This window comes from Suricata suricatta, chromosome 14 (genome assembly GCF_006229205.1).
Source record: "Suricata suricatta isolate VVHF042 chromosome 14, meerkat_22Aug2017_6uvM2_HiC, whole genome shotgun sequence".
In the NCBI taxonomy this organism is placed as follows: domain Eukaryota; kingdom Metazoa; phylum Chordata; class Mammalia; order Carnivora; family Herpestidae; genus Suricata; species Suricata suricatta.
Window position 1 is genome coordinate 84,456,713 of NC_043713.1, and position 16,193 is coordinate 84,472,905.

The 16,193-nt window shown below is 63.9% G+C and overlaps 1 protein-coding gene across 1 annotated transcript in view; it reads right to left on the bottom strand.

Annotated features, from left to right (window-relative positions):
• The window catches only part of NCOR2 (nuclear receptor corepressor 2), a 174,502-nt gene that overhangs the window by 80,572 nt on the left and 77,737 nt on the right, over positions 1–16,193 (bottom strand). Inside the window, 5 exon segments of the mRNA XM_029921630.1 lie at positions 1,307–1,333; positions 3,132–3,332; positions 5,892–5,982; positions 7,199–7,371; positions 13,254–13,320. Coding sequence (XP_029777490.1) covers positions 1,307–1,333; positions 3,132–3,332; positions 5,892–5,982; positions 7,199–7,371; positions 13,254–13,320 — 559 coding nt within the window.

Sequence of the window (16,193 nt, forward strand, 5' to 3'; positions counted from 1 at the left end):
GGGGGGCTTCCCAGCTGGGCGGGCGCCGGGCACCCGGGCGCCTGCCATCTCCCCGGGCCCGGCTGGGCGGGCGCCGCCCCACTCGGAGCAATTAAGCCCAGGGGGGTGTGGGAAGGGCGGGCGAGGGTAAGGGAGGGCGTTCCTTGCAGTGAGTCACTGGTTTTAGCGCCTTTGAAAATATATTTGTTTGTCCTGCTGGAGGCGGCTTCCAGGAAAAATGAGGACATTGCATGCAGCTCTTTGGTGGGGTTCCCCCCCTTTGAAAAAATGCCTTTGTTTCTATCTCCGGCCGGGTCTGGGAAGCTGGGCCTTGCCCGGCCCACGCGGGCACCCCCCCTGCCAGGCCACAGGTCAGGCCGAGCACGGCCGGCCTCCCGGGGGGAGGTGGGGGCACGGGCGAGGCGGCGGCCAGAAAGGACTTACGCCGGCGGGGGTGCGGGTCGCTGGCACCCCGCCAGCAGGCTTCCTGCGAAGCCGGCAGAATTACTGGTAGAGACTCGGCAAGGCTGAAATGTCAGGGCCATGGGAGCAGCCGGGCAGTGGGGGCGGAGATGTGGGTCACGGCCGCCGGGGCCCCGGGGACGCTGGGTGGGGCCCCTGGCCCAGGGCCCGGCCTCGGCCTGACGGTCCCCACGATGCTCCGCTGCCCCACAGCCTCCTCCGGGGAGAGAAGGAGCCGCTGCTGAGGCGGGGGCCTGGTGCTCTCCTGCCGGCCCTCCAGATGGCTGGGCAGCAGGCCAGGGGGCCCCTCCCCTGTTCCCCAACCAGACACTGGAGAATCCGGAACGGCCTCTTCTCTTTTCCAGGAGGAAGCCAAGGGTCAGAGCGGCAGGCTTCCCCGCCTGGGTTCCAGCCTCAGGCAGCCCGTGAAGCTGGAGCCAGCCTAATGCCCTGCGTTTCCAGACAGTCCCCGTCCTCTCCCTCTCTCTGCCCCAGTGACATTTCCCTTCCACCCAGATCCCTTCCTGGGGTTTCCCCAAGGAGACACAGAGTCCCAGGAGACCAGGTTTCAAACCCGGGAGCCCCCTAGCTCACCTCTCCCACCGCCCTCCAACCTGCCCCTGTGTCTGTGTCCTCTGCCGACACGTCCTGAGAACCTCCTGCCCACCGGGCACCTCTCAGCAGCTAAACGAGGGAGGCACTGTTGCTATACCCATTTTACAGATGTGGAAACTGAGGCCCAGAGAAGAGGCGTGGCTACCGGAGATGACAAAGCCCATAAGTGGTGAAGCTCTAGGCCCGGGCACGTGATTTCTGGAGGCCCGAGTGCCATCAGTTCTGTGTTGGCAACCTTGACCGTGACCACTCTCCCAGAAAGACATGAGGCACCAAGCTAGGGCTCAGCAGACAGCAGCCCATGTGGGGTCCCCCGTTCTTCTGAATTAACAATGAAATCAGGTGGGAAGGGCAAACGTGAACGCTCCAGAAAGAATGAACCACAGAAAGCACCCCAGAAGCACCTCTTTCTTGTTTGTTGGCTTTAAACAAAGTGTAAATAAATAACCACAGCAAGCGTGCCAGGGGGGACTTAAATAAACACCTAACGCAGCGGTCAGCCTGGCCTCGTGCCTGTGGTCCGTCACTGGGTTAAAATTAGACGACAGCTTACCCGCGGGACGTGACTCGTGGCACGGCAGCCACATCTGGGATTGTGTGGACTTAGAAATGAGGGCTTCTGCCCCTGAGGACTCAGCCCCAAATGCCCGGCGCCGCTGCCCGGGCGCTGAGCCTGTGGTAGGCACTCAAGGCCTCCTCAGCCATCCCTTGAGTTTCACGGATGTTTTAGAATTTCCATAATCAAAATTTGGTCTAGAAGCTATAATTTCCTGCTACCAAGATCCCCGTCATCAGTGGTTCCTCCTGCACCTCCAGTCCTGGGGCAGCTCCCTCACCCCTTCATTGCCCGAGACCCAGAATCGTCCCTGCCCCAGGGGCCCACCAGCCCCAGGCCCTGGCCGGCCTGGCTGCAGGCGGCTGGAGAGTGCAGTCGCCTCCCCCGGCCACGAGGCCACGGACGCAGAGTCTGTTTCCAGCACACCCTCTTGGCCGAGCAAGGAGCCCTCCGCCCCCGCCTGAACCTCCCGCCCTCCCCCCTCATGGGGGTCTCTGCCTGGCACGTGGGTCCACGGGATACTGAGTCCAGCTGAGGGGATGAGGATCTTATCCATCCGGCAGCCCCTCACCCGTCTCCCCCAAACGCTCGGGTCTTCCCGCGCTTTTCGCGGAAGAAGCCCCGAGCCGCTGCTCGCCCACGCTGCCCTGCTCCCGGCCCCATCCCCCACCCCCAGCAAGCCTCTTCACTGCAGCCCAGCCCCTGCCCTGAAGCTGGGGGAGTCTGAGTCCCGTCTTCTCTCCACCCTTCACCGTTCGCAAGCCGTGTGGCCTTCGTTACGTCTTAACCTCTCTGAGCCTCTGCTTCCTAACCTGTGTAATGGGGATGGCCTGATAATGCTGTTACGAGGAATAAGAGGGACAGTCACATTCGCACAGTGTCCCGGACGGAGGACACGCTCCACAGCCGTTTGCGGAATGAGATGAGAACCAGAGAGCCAACAGCCAGCCAGGTACTCCTGCCCTCCCGCCCGACCCGTGAGCCTCAGGCCTGGTTCTCCCCCTACACACAGCCCCACTGCACAGAGGCTGTCTGTGCACCCCAGGGAGGAGCAGTGGCCCCCGAGTTCCACGTCCACCCAGAACCTCCGAATGTGACCTGATCTGGAAATGAGTTCTTGGAGACTGTGGGCAGAGACGATGAGGTCACGCTGGAGGAGGGTGGGCCCTGTATCGGACACGGCTGGGGGCTTCATAGAAAAGGAAGCCACAGAGAGACACACAGGACAGAGGACGAGAGGGAGCGAAGTGTCCACAAGCCAAGGGAAGGGGAAGGTCGCCCGCAGACCCCGGGCTGGGGAAGGGGCGCGGGGCCGAGTCCCTCGGAGCCTCAGAGGAACCAACCCTCATCAAGGACACCTTGATCTTGGACTTCCGGCCCCCAGAGTGCAGTGAGGATAAAATGGCTGTGGCGGCCAACCAGCCTGGGGTCCTTTGTCACAGCAGCCCCGGGGAGCCCGTCCGCGCCTCACCGGGGAGGGCTTCTCGGGACGCGGGGTGGAGGGGTCCGTGTGGCCCACACCCCGGCCGTGGGCGACTCACTTCTCCCGGAAGGTCTCCTTCTCCTGCTCACTCCACATGTTCATGACCTGGCGGTCTTTGTACACCTTCATGGGGTCATCCATGAGCCCGTTCATGTTGATGAACTTGATGCGCTGCTGGTCGGCGTCGTACAGCATCGGCGGGATCACGGCCAGCTGGCGCATCTGCTTCTCCAGGTTCTGGAGGGAGGACAGGGCAGGGGTCCAGCTCAGGGGCGGCCTGGGGAAGGGGCGGGAAGGGCCCTGCCAGGAAGGGGGCGCCAGGTGAGGGTGCGCGCGTTCCCAACGAGGGTGGGGAAACGGGGAGCCGAGAGAGAGGGAAGGAGGAGTTAAAAATAATAACAGCCCAGGCCTGCGAAGGGAGAATTTAAAGGCAGCGCTGGACAGGTTTACGGTGGACGAGGCCGTAAATTAAACGCGGAGACCAGCAGCCGCCTTATCTGCGGGGGGAGGGGGGCGATGAATCTTCCCTTTGGAAATACAAGTGCCGTAAAACACAACAGGAAAGATGTGAGGACAGCTGGGCCAAAGCAGCTCAGGAGACGGGCCATCCAGGCTCTGCGGGCACGCAGGGCAGGGTGAGGGGCCGGGGATGCCACGGACCCGATCGCCTGCCCCCCACTGCCCCCCGCCCCAGCCCTGCATGGGCCCCTCAAGCGTGCTCGGCTGGAGTCGGGCGGGCTGGCTCACGACAAACCGGGAAGGCTGTTGAGAGGCTGTGAGCCACCACCGAGCTGGGCTCATCGCCCCAGACCTCTGCCGCCAGCCGTTCCCGGCATTAGTTTCCATCTGAGGCAGGCGAGGGCCCAGCACGGCCCAGGTCAGCTAGTTCAAAGGATCCGCTGCCTGGCATCCCACAGGCAATCTCTGCTTCAACCCCTGGGGCTCCCAGCAGGAGCACCCGGCTAGGAGGACCCCGGGGCCCCGAGGCTCACAGCGCTCCCGAAGCCTTCCAGGACCACCATCTCTCCCGAGCCCCCCCCCAACCACCACCGCCCGAGGGGCACTAATGGCAGACCATGGCAGGGCCACTATGTACGGTGACTGTGGAAAGGTCCCCAAAGGAGAGGGTGGCATCTCTCCTCCCCCCACCCCACCCTCCCAGGGGTGTCTATGCCCCAAATCCCCCTTCTAACCACCCGCCCCAAATGCTACCCCCTCAACCGCCTCAGGAGGCTGGTGGCCAGGACCTGGGGAAGTGGGCCCCTGGGCTGGGGGCTGGGCACCGGGGACGCCACATCAGCCGCGATGCCCCGCATCCTCGGCCATCAGGCAGGAAACACTCGGGAAAGGGCCACCCACCCTCCTCGTGCTTCCGGAACAAACTGAACCCGAGTCCGCACCCCTGCAGGACGTGGCCACGGCACCGATGGGACAGAAGCCACAGCCAGCCCGCAGGTGTGCCTATGGGAGAAGGCTTGCTGAGTTCTGCTTTCTGAGGACCAAATGGTGTTCGAAATAGGGACATACCGTGTGAAGGTTTTTTGTAATTTTTTTTTAAGTTTTATTTATTTATTTTGAGACAGAAAGAGCATGAGCAGGGGAGAGGCAGAGAGAGGGAGTGCAGCCGGAGCCCGATGTAGGGCTCAAACTCTCAAACTGTGAGACTGCGACCGAAGCCGCGGTCGGACACTCAACCAAACGGGCCACGCGGGCGCCCCCCAGGTGAAGTTTTAAAAAGGCAGCTCTCTCTTGGTGGCCAGAGAGTCTGAATTACTTGTGTCAAAAGCATGTAGAGTCCTGAGCTCCACCCCTGATCAGCTAAATCAGAACTTCCGGGGGGAGGCCTGGGAAACTACAGCTTACAGGGGGCGCCTGCCCCCCCCACCCCCGGGGACTCCTAAGTCTGTCGCACGGGAGAATCAGCAGCCTAGGACCGAGCTATCCTGAAGCCGCCCGTCCTGTCCTGCGTGGGAGCGACCAACCCACGTGGCTGCCCGGCACCGACCATGTGGCTGGTGTGACCACGGAACTCAAGCTTTAGTTTTATCTCATTCAATGTGGATTTAAACGGCCGCGTGGTGCTGGCGGCGGCCGCACTGAACCACATGCCACTGGACCCCAGACCCCTGGGGGAGAGGCGTGCGCTCCCCTCCTTCACGAGAGCCCCTCACGTCCACTGCAGTGTCGGGGAGAAGCAGGGTGGGGGTCTGGCACGTTAGACACTTGACCCCCAAGACTCGGGAGGGACCAGGTGGGTACCAATGCGTCCCCAGGGCAAATGTCTCCTCTCCCAGCTTCCTGACCATCTCCAGGCCCCATGACCATGGCCGGGGTCAGCCAGGCCTCCTGGGGGGCCGGGGAACAAGGAGCGTGTGCGCACGTGCTCAGCGTGCCGGGAACTGTCCATCTGTCCCCAGTCTGGACACTGAGCGGCTGATAGAGAAGCCACAGCTCACAGGCACCCCTGCCCTTGGCTTCCGGTCGTGCTTGGCCAACAGGAGGCACTGGGAGACGCAAGAGGCAGGGGTGCTCCTCCCCCAGGCCCCCTCCGGCTGTGACCCTTCCGGCCACCTCGTGCCACATGGCCACGGCCAGCAACATGCCTTTCTCTGCCTGTCCCTCAGGCGGGAGGCAGCTGATGGCCACTCCCTCTGAGCCTCGGCGCCCTGCCCCAGCTCTGCCCACATTCCAGGGACAAGCCCCACGATTGGGTGAATCCCGTTTCCCACCAGGGCACTGCCATCTGGGGTGGAGGGGGGAGTGAAGCCGAGGCCAAGGTCACGGCCACGCTCTTACCTCCTGCTCGGAGAGGCCGTCGATGATCTCAGACACCTCGTGCTCGCTGCGGGCGGCCGACATGGAGAGCCCGCCGCCCCGCTGGCCCACCCTGCTGGAGACCAAAGGGACACTCTCAGCACCAGGCCACTGGTGGCCGGGCTCTGGCTGTGCACAGACCAAGCCCACAACTTCCCCAAGGGCAGGGCAGAGTGTAGGCGGTGGGGAGGGAGGAGGAGGGGGACGAGGCCTCCCCTACCCACAGGGACCACCCCAAGCTAGGGGTGGCACACGTCCGGGGGAGGGGAGGGACATGGAGCCCCACCCCTGACCCAGGGACACCACAGGCGCTTAGTCCCAACTGCACTCCTGAGACACCCCAGCACGCAGAGCCACACGTGGATCACTGCCTCGGTTCCCTCCCCGTCACACGGGGATAAAGTGGCATCCGGCTCTCGGGCCGGGAGGAGGCACCCAGTGAGGCGTGGACAGCGTGTCCAGAAGACTGGGAGCGGCATTATCACTGCCCGTCGTCCGTCACCTGGCTGCATGACAACAAAACCACAGCTACACGTCCCCCAGCACCTACTGAGCGCCAGGCCCTCCTACTGTGCGCTAGGGCCTGCTCCACAGGACCTCACAGTCCTCCTGACCGGCAGGGGAGACCAGCACACTATTCCGGCCACACGCTAGGCAGGCGGTCCCCTGGCCTTCGACCCACACCCAGCGTCTCAGGCTCTGCTCCCCTCAGGGGCCACGCAGGCCACGTGGCTGAGCAAAGCTGGGTGGTCCCAGCCCATGGCACCCGGGAAGGACAGCTTGCTCCCCCAAAACGTGACTGAGTTTTTGATCAGCATTAAGGCCAAGCAGGCTCCGAGTGACACATCCAGGGGCCTGATGTGGCCCCTCCATCGCCAGGCTGAGACCCTGCCGTGCTTGCTGTTCACACAGCCAGGCTCCTCCTCCTCCTCCGACCTGGGTCCCCGTGGTGTCCAGGAACAGAGGCTGTGGGCAGGGCCGGGGCAGGAGGGTCGGAACCCAGCCCCGCTTCACCTCTGCACGCCTCACCTCTGCACACAGGCTGCGGGCAGGGCGGGAGGAGGAAGGGTGGGCCCCAGCCCTACCTCACCTCTGCACGCCTCACCTCTGCATACAGGCTGCGGGCAGGGCGGGAGGAGGATGGGCAGGCCCCAGCCCCACCTCACCTCTGCACACAGGCTGCTGCGGGCAGGGCGGGGAGGGGGAGGAGGGGCCGGCCCCAGCCTCACCTCTGCACACAGGCTGCGGGCAGGGCGGGGGCAGGAGGGGCGGGCCCCGCCCCGACTCACCTCTGCATACGCTCCTGCAGCTCCCGCTGCTTGCGGATCTCGGGGAACTGCTTCTCGTAGTACTCGCGCACCTTGCTCTCCTTGGCGCGCCGCCGGGGGTTGCTCTCGATGCGCTCCACCTTCTTCTCCCAGGCCTCCATGAGCTGGTCATAGCGCTGGCAGAACTTCTGCTCCTGGGGGAGCACAACGCAGGGAGCACGGCTCAGCGGCCCCCGGCTCCGTGCTCCCGGCCAGCGCGGCACGCTTGCACGCACGGGCCCACGGAGGCAGGCTGAGATGCAGGCGCGCCGTCACGCACGGGCACACGAAGACCCAGGCCCAGGGAAACACACGGGCTGCCTCCTTCCCTGGGAGACAGGCCGGCCGCCCGGCCTCCTCCTAGAAATGCCTCGTCCAATGCAAACCCCCCAGCGACAACCAGCTAACTTCAAATCATGTTTGGTAACATTTAAAATTCAGACCCTGGTCCCCCAGACACGTTCCTCACGTGGCAAGGGGTTCAGCGCACAGGCCACAAGCATCACGGAGGGAAGTTAGGTGGCACTGTCTGGTCTGGGGCGGCCCGCTAGGAAGCATCCTCTTTCTGAAAAGTTCCTCATTCCCTGGCCTCGAGCTCAGCATCGAGCAGCATCCAGGGAGGGGCCTCTGACGTCTCTCCAAGAGAAGGAAGTCCCTCTCTACGTCTAACCACAGTGCTGCTTGCTGTGTGTCCTCTATGAGACCCCGCCCAGGCAGGAGCGGAGCTGCCTGGCTGGCTTCCACATCTCCAAGGTGACCCGGGCCTCGAGCAGGTGGGGAGCGGTAAGCCGCCCGTGAGACCCCAATCTCCCCGTCTCCAACAGCTGTGCTGGACAGATGGCACCGTCTGGGAGTCTCGCTCCAACGCCCTCTCGATGCTTCAGCACAATCAGAACCCCCCCATCCTCGTGACCAGACACCTCAGCCCGTCCTGCATTTCCGCCTGACTAAGGAAGGCAACCTGTGACCTTGGTCTTCAGCAAACCCAGCAGCACAGGAGGCCCCAAGGGGTGGTCAGGCCAGCTTTGAGGGGGAGAACCTGAACCCCGCTCCCGGGGGCCGCCCCACAAACCCGCTGGAGATCAGGACGCGGCTCCGGCGGCAGACACTGGCCACACTGTCGGTGGCGCCGTGGTGCGGACTGCCCCCAGGGGGCACAGGGACGTCCCTCCCCGTCACCATCACAGACCTGCCCCACCCTCCCAACTGCTGCCGGAGAGCCTGTCCTCAGGCTGACGGACAGGGGCGACGTGTCGGACAGGGAGGGGCGACGACAAGGTCCCCCAACGGGCAGAGGAAGAAACAGTTACTGGAGGAGACGGGGTCAGTGTCTGCGCGCTGGGCGCCCCGGGACGATGCCCTGCAGGGGACGGCCACCTCCCCCGCCCCCCGCCCCCGGGACCACGACTGCCGGGTGGGGCGTCCGCGAGGTGCCTGGAGCAGGAAGCAAAGCCTCACACTCACACTCACACACACAGAGGCTGGGCCGGTGTGCGGGGCGCCGGGCGCACGTCTCCGCGCAGGACCGGGAGCAGGGCCGCTGTGCCCCCGCGACCACGGGCTGTGCGTCCTACAAGGGCGCGCCGCCCACCCCGCCCCAGCTCGTCAGTGGCCAGAACTCACTCCCAGCACCACCTCACGGCCGAACGCTGAGTGCCACACGCAGGGCATAGAGTGGAGTCCCTCCGGCAGACGGGCTCGCCCACACCCCGCACGGGCCACGACCACCGGCCCTGCCGTGCAGGTGGGGCTCAGGGCCCGGGCGGGCCAGCCCCTTGCCCGCTCCGCTGGGTGAGGGAGCGGATCCCCGCGGGAGCGGGGACGCCTGACGGACACCCTGTCTTCCCCACGTGGCCGCTGAGTCTGGGTCCCACCCGAGGTCACCAGAGTCCCCGCTGCTTCTCCCCAAGGAGGTTTACGGCTTCGGCTCCTGCAGTTAGGCCTTCGAGTGACTTGGAATAGCCTCTGCGTCAGGGCCGGGAGGGGGGTCCAACCCCACGTGTGTGAGCGCACACCCAGCGGCTGAAGTTCGAGACCACCCTCTCTCACGGACTGGATCCAAACTCTGCAGTCCAGCGGCCGGAGGCCTTCTCCCCGGCTGGTCCGTCCCTGCCCCGCCGGGCCCCGCTCTGTCCTCGCGCCAGAAACACAGCGCTAAGTGCTGTGACAGGGTGACACGCTTCGGAGTCAGAGGGGACTCCCATCGTAGCTCCCCGTCGTGCTTTCCCAGGGTTGTCGGGCCACTCGAGGTCCCCTGCGGTCCCACACAGGTGTCAGGGCCGGCTTGCAGCTGGCAGTTCTGAGCGCCCATCCCCACCGCGTGCCGGGCGTCACCCTGAGCAACTGCGTGGAGCCTCCCGCTCAGTGGCCCCACGGGGTGGGTGTTCGTATCTTCACCGAACGGAAGAGTAAACTGAGGCTAGAAGCTGAGCGCTTTGCCCTAGATGGTCAGCAGGGCCAAGATTTGAAACCCTCCTGCCCGGCCAGCATGGCGTTACAGAAGTGCACACAGGGAGGTGATGGGAAATGGGGTCCCCTGGAACATGGGGTGCCCCGGCTCAGGCCCTGGGACGGGGGAAAGGAAGGTGCCGCCAGACCAGGGCAGCAGAGCCGGGGGAGCTGTGCCCCTCCGACCTCAGGCAGGCGGCCTGTCCTTGCACAGGGCCCAGTGGGACGGGTCACAGAACCTGCAGAATGTTCTCCACGCTGGCTGTGCCCGGCGCCCACCTTGGGTCGGTGAGCGTTGAGGGTGACAAGCGACGGGTCTCCCCACGCCCGTCCTGCTCAGCCTCCGGCTGCAGAAGCCAGGCACAGATGCGGGGGGCTCCAGGAAAAGCCCCGGCTCGGAGAACGGGGACTTCAGCGGGGGGGATGTGGGAGGGGTCGCAGCATCTCTAACACCACGTACGTGACAAGGAGACTGGGGACGAGTCGGGGGAAAGCGGAAAGGCAGCCTGTGCTGACAACGGGCCGGAGCCCACTGCGGCAGCCTGAACGGTGAGCCCCAGGGCATAGGCTACTTGACCTTTTACTGAAGAAGGAACCTGAGGTGACGTCATCCCCGGGGAGGACGAGCTCTAAATCACGTACTGGGGAAGGGAGATGACCCTGTGGATGCAGAGGCAGAGGCCGCAGGGCGCTGGGGCCCCCCCGAGGCTGGGAGAGGCAGCGGCAATCCAGCCTGGAGCCTGCGGTGAAAACGCAGCTCTGCCCAGACCGGACTCGCGGCCTCCAGGGCTGGTGGAGCCCGCGATCCTGCCGCCTCCGGCGCCCACCGTGTGGTCGTTTGTTACAGCGGCCTCAGGACACAGGGACACCCACCCTCCATGCCCAGGCTCGCCTCCCACCTGACGCCTCCCACACGGCCCCCAACACTGTCACACACGCCTGCACCGCTGCTGCACCCCACCCTGTGGCCCAGATCGGGAAGGGCAGGGCTCAGGGTGAGACAGCGCTCCCAGATCACACGCAGCAGGCCACGGAGCATGGGCTTGAACTTGGGCCCCTGCGTTGACCGCACAGCCTCACCCACCCCCACCCACCAGTCGGGCCTCCCATGGGCCGCCCTCAGTGTCCCCGGGAAGGGCAGGGCGGGCTGGGGAGGCCCATGGTGGCGTCTGGCACCCTGCTGGGGGCGGGACCTGTGGTCCCTGGAATCTCTGAGGCGGGCAGGCTCACGGCGGGGGCGGGGCATGCAGGGGGGAGGTCTGCGGGAGGCATCTGGACCAGGCCCTGCACCCCCATCCCTGCTGAAAACAATGCATCAGAGGCTTTGGCTCAGTTCAGAAAAATAGGAACGGGGCACCCGGGGGGCTCAGTCAGTCAAGCGTCCGACTCTTGCTTTCAGCGCAGGTCACCTGGTTCATGAGATCCTCTCTGATAGCATGGAGCCAGCTTGGGGCTCTCTCCCCATCTCACTATCCCTCCCCTCCTCCTCCTCTCTCTCAAAATAAGTAAACATCACCCAAAACAGAACAGGATCATTCCGAACGCCTCCCATGCAAATCAGGGGCCCCTCTCGAGATGGGCTCCGCCTGGCCTCAGGGCCACCCCGAGTTTCCTAGCTTCCAGTTACTCTGTCTTTAAACAAGCCATTTTCCCCACCCTGCCCTCAAGGGGCCCACAGGTGACCTCACGGGTCCTTCTCAAATGCCCATCAGAACTCCTTCATCCTGCCCAACGCGAACCCCATCCCCAGACGGGGCACCTGGGGGTGTAAGCGTGGCGAAGCCTGGAGGGTCCGAGAGCACGGGGCGTTCTGGGGGTGGTGACCACAGAACTTCCCGTCCTTCGGGAGACAGATGTGGGGGTGCCGCAAGAGGGGTCCCGGGGTCCGCACCTCCTTCCTGCCCGTCGGACACAACAACGCTCAACGTTCGTACTCACATGCGGGGGCGCACACACACACACACACACACACACACACACACACAGCAGAGTAGCCATGATCGACTGTATGTAGTGTTCATTGTATTCGTCAAGTTTCCTATTTGAAAATTCTCAAAGTAAAGGCTCTGTATTGTTTACGAAGAATGCACTAAGAAGGGTAAATTAAGGGTCCCGCTGCATTTAGAATAAAATCTGAACAGTCCATCCTTCCTGAAGACCAGTGTTTCTAGGTGACCCGGCCCCCACCTCTCAAACTGCACTCAGACTTGCCTGCTCCACGCTGCTCCTGCCTCCTCACGCCGGCTCTGACCTCAGGGCCTTTGCACTTGCCGTGCCCTCTGCCCGACACTCCAGACTTCCACACAACTGGTTCTTCCTTGTCCTTCCCAAGCAGTCCTGAGGTCACCGCCCAGGACATGCAGGCTGTCCCCACCCCACCCGGTCCTCCCACACAGCACTTCTGTCTCCTCCGCCCAAGGCTGCTCCGGGCTCTCGCAGGTCCCTGCTATACATTTAACTCAACGAAGAAGATGAGACACCCCCCACGCACCTCTGGGCACCATCCGATCGGGGGGTCTGAGGAGCTGAGAACGGAAAGGCTGGGGGGGTCTCACCCCATGGGCCCTGGGGTCCAGAACGCTACCTGCCAGGTTCCCAGCCACCTGGCCTTGGGCCAGAAGTATCTCCTCTCTTCTGGGACCTCACTGAGGTCTGCGGCCAGAGCAGGGTGGGTGCAGAAGCTGGTTCAGAGGGAGCATGCTGTCAAGTGGTCCAATCAGAGCCTGGTGAGATGGGCTAAGAAAGGACAGCTCTCTCTCTGGCCCTGGATGCCTCCGACCTGCTGCGCGCATTCACTCAGGTCCCACAGGGACACTCGTCTGTCAATGTACTCACGTGCAGAGTTGGGGGAAACCACACAGAGGTGAAGGTAAGCCATGATCGAACCGCTCCTGAACTCCACCCTGTGGCCTTTTTCAGCTACAGATTTCTGTACCATTTAAGCCCATGGGAGCTGGCTCTTCCCTCACGTGGAGTGACTCCCCCTCCATCACTGCCCCCCCCCCGCCCCCAGTGCGTCAAGGATGTAAACAGCCGCCCTGAACACAACAGCACATGTCCTCACCACACTCCCCCTGCCTCGGGCTGGCTTCCCAGAGGAGACATGGTGCGCGGCCTGATGCGGGGGTGGCACCCCTGTGGCTCTGGAGCGGCCGCTGCCCACCGGTGCAGCCCAGGGAGCCACACTGCTCCGGGCCGCCCTCAGCTTCAGGCGCCAGGAAGACCCCACGTCTAGGGGGCTCCGTGCAGCCGTGACCGCCAGCAACCAGCCCACCCCCAGCCCCTCCTCTTGCAACAAGCCTCTCTCCACCTGCCTGGAAAGCAGGGTCCTCTGACAAAGCACCGGTCTTCCAGGCCAACGTGCTGCCTCCTCCCCTTCCAGGCTGGAAAAGTGGCACAGAACTGCAGGCCCCAGGCCCCCTGGGCAGCTGCTCCCCTCACCCGTTCCGCCGCCGTCCACGGCCCGGACACCCGGCAATGGGACAGCTGCAGACTAGGAGGTCCGGTGGGCACGGCCTAAAGTGGCCCCTACCTTTCAGGAAGCCTGGCCCCGGGGAGTGGACGGGGCGATCTGGGGGGGGGCGCTTACCCATTGTTTCCGCGCGTGGTTCCTCCTCTTGAAGTACAAGATCAGCTTCTTCCGCATTGCCTGGTTTCTGAGCGGGAAGAACACAGCGGACGGCAGGTCAGGGAGGCTTCCAACGTGACTCCGCTGAGCCGCTTCCTGAGAGCAGGCCCCGGGTCTGCCCCTTTGCTGGTTCTTGGGGGGCTCAGACACCCCCAGAGGGAGCCACGAACTGCCAGTGTGCGTCCTTCCTCTCCCCGGGGTGCCCTCACCCACATTTAGACCGAGCATGGTGAGCAGAATGGTCCCCAGGGGGCAGAATATCGGCGCTCCCACCCCCCACCCCCCACTCAGGATCCCTTCTGGAAAACTGGCCACAGAGAAACATGCACAGGCTCAGACCAGGAACGCAGGCCGGAGAGACCAGGACCCCAAGATCTGCGGCCACACAGAGACAGCCGTTCCCCGGGCTGGCTCCGACACTGCACCGCGCTCTGGGCTGAGCAGGGCGATGTAGGCTGGCGGCCGCTGGCCAGGGGGGCTCCTCAGGAAGCCCCCTTCCTTCAGCTCCTCCCCTCAGCCTGCCCATGCACGCTAGTGCTGCAGCAGACACCCGGGCCCCCCAACAGGCTCACACCCCCCTGAACGTGCTCATCGCCCCCGGAACAGGCTCACTCCCCTCAAAAGGGATCACCGCCCCCCAGAAGGTGCTCACCCTCCCCGAACGGGCTTACACCCCCCAAAGAGATTCACACACCCCCAAAGTGCTCACGCTGATCTGGGGGCACAGCAGCGGCAGCTTCCCAGGAGAGGAGTGCTCCTTCTCCCTCGTGTTGCTAGGAGCGTCCCAGCCCCACGAGAAGGTTACAATTGATGCCCCGTCAGCCTCTGGGAAGGTTCCCCGGAGCCCCCAAGCACCCTAACCTCAGGAGCGGGACAGAGGCAGAGGACAGAGGGACCCCCGGGAGGGTCACTGTCTGCCTCCAGGGCCCCCGCACACAGACACCGGCGCCTCAGAGGCCCTACCGCCAGGCCCAGCTGTCCTCGGGGTCTGCCACCACGCCTGTCCCAGGCCCAACAATGTCCCCTGTCCCCAAGGCTCGACAAAAATCGCCAGCAGGAATCCGGCATCCTCACAACCGGGGCCAAGTCCAGGGCCACTAACGAGCTGCACATTCCGTCTTAATGAGGAGGGAGGGGCCACAGTGAGCCTGTGGGCAGCATCCCCTCTGCAGAGCCCCCCACGGACCCCAGCAGCATTCAGAGCCCCCACGACTCTCCTGGAAGTGGCCTGGGTCCCTGGCTCCCGGGGTCATTCTCGCCTCACGTCAGCTGGTGCCTCTCCACCTTGAGGCCTTGCCGCGGACTCAGCCCCCCCTGCCCTGTGCCCATCAGGGTGGCCACTGGGCCTCCTCAGCTACACAGGCTGAGACCAGAGCACTTCGTTGCGTGACAAGGAATGTGAGCGATCTCAGCCTCAACATCCTCATCTGAAAAACGGGTGCAATAACATCACATTTTCATCTCCTCAGTCACTCAGCCAATGTTTCCTGAGCACCTACTACATGTAGGTGCTCTTCTAGGCTCTGGGGACACATCCTTGAGCAAGGCAGAGTCCCCAGACCACACAGAGGAGAGGCTGAGAGAGTCACACAATGAGAAAGATAATCCAGCTAAATCCTGATTCAGGAACTTAAACAGGATGATGGGGTAGTGACGGGGGGCCGGCCAGGGAGGGGATAAGCTACGCAGATTCGGGGGTGCGGAAAAGTCTCTCGGAGATGGCCCGAGCCCTCTCAGCTGCGACACGAACCAGAGGGCAGGGTGCTCCAGGAAGAGGGCACACAAGGGCCCTGGGGTGGGGACAAACTCAGGGAACCTGAAGAGCAGACAGAAGGCCGCACGGCTGGAGAGGACGGGGGAGGGATGGAGGGGAGGGGAGGGGAGGGGAGGGGAGGCGGAAAGGCAAAGAGACGCATGGCACGTGGCGGAGAAGCATGGGCCGCCCGCACGGCGGCCGTGGCCTCTAACACGGTTCTCTGGCGACAGCACGGAAAGGCCACGTCTGTCTGGAGGGCCGGCGGGCCCCAGGGCTGGCGCGGGAACACGCAAGTCCACCCCAAAGCACCTGTAAGTAAAGAGGTGCTAGAACGAAGAAGAGCAAAGTAGAATGAAAAGACTCAGCGCGCGCTCCCGACTGGGGGCCGGGGGGCCAGAGCAGCGGAATAGACAGCGCCCGGGCCGGGCACGACCCGGGAACCGAACGGACCCCGCGAGCCCGCGCAACAAGTACTAAGCGAGGAAGGAGCGAGCGTTCCTTCACAGAATTCCAACTAATAAACGTAGAAGGGACGGGGGAGACGGGACAGCATTGCTGGGACATCCCGGCCCAACTGCCGCAGGCAAGATCCGTGTGTGAATGTGTAACTGGCAAAACTCTGAGCACAGCAGGACGTTTGCGTGGCCTCCAAGTATCTTCCCCCAAATATTTCCTAACTGCTTGACAGTGTTAACTCGCGTCCGTAAATCCTCTGCTAGGCCCCTGCAGGCGGTGGGCCCCTCCCCGGGCCGGCGGGGTGGCTCCACGATGTGGCCTAAAGCACCGAGCATGGGCAGACGACACAGCCACCAGAGAGGGGACAGCGCCCCTGACCTGCCGCGGCGGCTCGTCCTCTCGGTGAACACTTCTCCCAAATCCACACTGGCCCCTTCGTGAGAAAACGCCAGGCAAACCCAAGTCAAGGGACAATCAACAAAATCCCTGGCCACTACCCTTGGAAGGTGTCAGGCTCGGGAGAGCCAAGGGGAGGTGGAGAAACGGTCATCTAGGGACCAAGGAGACACGAGGACAAAGCGCAAAATGGGAACCTGTCATGGGATCTGGGACCAGCAGATGGTCATCAGTGGACAAACTGGAAAAGCCCCAGGGACGGCTGGGTGGGCCCCAAGCACTGAGCCGCCGTT